The sequence below is a fragment of the Equus przewalskii genome, chromosome 26 (assembly GCF_037783145.1).
Source record: "Equus przewalskii isolate Varuska chromosome 26, EquPr2, whole genome shotgun sequence".
NCBI classification, from domain to species: Eukaryota; Metazoa; Chordata; class Mammalia; order Perissodactyla; family Equidae; genus Equus; species Equus przewalskii.
Window position 1 is genome coordinate 10,400,146 of NC_091856.1, and position 3,014 is coordinate 10,403,159.

Here is a 3,014-nt window from a genome sequence, read left to right on the forward strand (position 1 = left end):
TGTGTCTGGTACACAACTTTCTGAATAGAATCGAAAACAATGCCAATGTGATCCAACCCAGAGGAGAGAGAGCAGCAGCTGGAAGTTTTCTGCAGTAACAAGACTCCAACTCTGGTGGAACAATGGCAGGACAGCATTTAGTGACCAGATTATTTAAGTTGAAATCTGAGTCAACCTGAAGGAAGTGGATTGGTAAAGAGTGAAGCCTCTGAGTAGGAGATATGGGGTCACGTTGTGACTCTAAAATAAACAGGAAAGAGGAAATTTGACTAGGAAAATAAAATCAAAGCCCAGCTACCATAATGGGCTAAGAGACTATGAGAAAGCTGGATGGCATGGCCCAAAGGTATCCTGTGCTCAGCATTGGCCTTCTACCCAGGGAATCTACAGAAAAAGATAAAAACTGTAATAGATTTACTGAGGAGTTTCAATTCATTGAAGAATGACAAGAACTGATTTTATTTCCCAAATCACTGTTTCTATCATTCTTTCTGAGTCTGTAAGAACATCTCAGGTGGATTTGAAACATTTTCAGTTATGTTTGGCAGAGAATAGTCACCTTCCTCCCTCTTCTAGACTAGCTCCAGTGCTAGTCTGCAGCCTTGGGAGCACAGCAGTCCTCCTCTCATCAAACCAAAAGGCAGACTCTCTTTCTTTGCAGGCACTCAAAACCTTAAGAGGCTCTTTTGCAGCATCCTCTCACTTGGCTTGGATTGTAATAAACAACTTTCCGATTCTTCCACAGAAACCACCTCCCATCACTCACTGTGCACTCTCCATAGGTAGGACACTCCCTTAATTATTTATTTCCTGACCTGAGCTTCTCTTTATATAGATATGAGGGGAGGGGTAAAGAGGGTGTGATTTCTATTAACAGAGTGACTTTAGGGGGAGAGATCTAGCTCTGTGAAGCTGGTGCTATGCTAGGTGCTTTATCCGACTTATTGAAACTTTAAATGATACTGAGCCCTGTTTTTTTCATTTCTTCATTACAAGGTAAGGTAACTATGGTTTACAAAGTATAGTCTATCCAATGTGATTTAGGTAGTTTGTGGAATTGCAGATTTTATGCTCTTGCCTCTCTATTTCCAAAGCTATATGTGATTGTTTTCTACTACGTTTCAACATAGTACACAAGAAACAATCATTTCAGATACTACCGGGAGTGAGATTCTAATGGAATTCATTGTGTTTGTGAGATCTAGATTCACGATATGTTGGAAGCTGAGTTTACAGTGAACTATAGTTCTCAGTAATTCTAGCTGAGTAGGGCTACTGAAAGGGAAGGATAAAATATCTGCCCTTAAACATGTTTTCCCCAAAGAAGGTTCTTACTGATTCATCTATGAGTCCATATTTGTGCCTGTTACACAAAGACCTATATTTTCTGGATAGGAAATCCTTACTGAATAGGTTTTCGGTTCAGCAGATATTTTACAGCAGCTTTTACATCCTTATTCCTCAAGCTATAGATTATAGGATTTAACATGGGCGTCACTACCCCATAAAATAGAGAAATGAGCTTGTCTGAAGTTTGCAACTTGTCTTCTCCATGCAGTTCTTGAGACCTAGGTTTAGCATACATAAAGAAGATGGTACCATAAAATATGATCACCACAGTGAGATGTGCTGAGCAGGTGGAAAAGGCCTTGCGTCTCCCTGTGGCTGAGTTCATTCTCAAGATGGTGTAGAGGATGAACATATAGGAGAAAAACATGACCAGCAGTGGAAGAACCAGGAAAGCCATATTTGATATCACCATGGTGATAATATTGAGGGATATATTGGCACAAGCTAGCTTGAGGACAGCTAATATTTCACATGTGAAATGATTGATAATATTATTCTCACAGAAAGGCAATCTCATGGCAAGAGATGTTTGCACAATTGAGTTGATTCCACCAGAGAGCCATGACACAGAAGCCATCAGTACATATACCACTTTGTTCACGATGATGGGGTATTTCAGGGGGTTACAGATAGCTGCATAGCGGTCAAAGGCCATCATGCCAAGGAGTAGACACTCTGTTGACCCCATTGCAAACCCAAAGAACATCTGCACTGCACATCCAGAGAAGGAAATGTTCCTTTTCTTTGAGGTTAAGCTCACCAAAGTTGAGGGAACCGAGGAGGATGTATAGCAGATATCCAGGAAAGATAGGTTGCCCAGGAAAAAGTACATGGGTGTGTGAAGACGGGAATCAAAGATGCTTGCTATGATCAGAACACCATTGCCAGTAAGAATCACTAGATACATAACTAAAATTAGAACAAAGTAAATGATCTCAATCTTTGGGTATCCTGAAAGACCCAGAAGAAGAAATTCTAACACAAATGTTTGGTTAATTTTATCCATGGAATCTGCTTTCAGGATGTCAAAGGAAGATCTAATATAAAATATACTCACTGCCAAGAAACAAATGTTACAAATTACCTGAACAACTAATTTTTTTAGAATGTAACATAAGGAGTGTTTGCTTGAAGCTCTGACATCCAGTTATCTTCAACAACGTGTGTGACTAGAATTTAGTGAAATTGGGAATGACCAAAGTACCTATGGCCCTTGCTAACATATGAAGATCTACCTATGATCAGACAGAAGAAACCTTCCCTGCTGTTGAGGACATGTTCCTGAGTTGAGGTTTCTAAAACTCCTAATTACCACCTGGAAGACTGACTTCTTCATCTGCCCCAGAAAGCAAGCAGTGGAGATGGCAAAAGACTACTCAACAAGGCCTGAAAATTTGATTCAGCAGTTAACAATTATGGTCAAAATTTCACAGCAACTTTGATATTTTTGGTGCATATTTATTTCTATGCCTGACACTGCATACTCTATATCAGTCAGTTTAATTGTGTATTTCATAGACATTTACTAGTAGTAAATTGAATAGCATAAACTGAAATTTATCTGTTTAAACATAGTTCTCGATATCATATTCCAACCACTCTTAACATTTTGTGTGACTGTTCCTATGACAAGACCATTGCACAGATCAGCTCCACATAAATGT

General features: G+C 39.3%; 1 protein-coding gene across 1 annotated transcript; it reads right to left on the reverse strand.

Moving 5' to 3' along the window:
* Nucleotides 1–1,402: 1,402 nt before the first annotated feature.
* LOC103541170 (olfactory receptor 13C3) lies at nucleotides 1,403–2,356 on the reverse strand. The gene has a single exon (XM_008507898.2). The coding sequence runs from the start codon at nucleotides 2,354–2,356 to the stop codon at nucleotides 1,403–1,405; it is 954 nt and encodes a 317-aa protein (XP_008506120.2).
* Between the last annotated feature and the right edge of the window lie 658 nt (nucleotides 2,357–3,014).

What these genes read in the sequence shown, in the direction of transcription:
- LOC103541170 (XM_008507898.2), bottom strand. Translation starts at nt 2,356, where the DNA reads ATGGATAAAATTAACCAAACATTTGTGTTAGAATTTCTTCTTCTGGGT.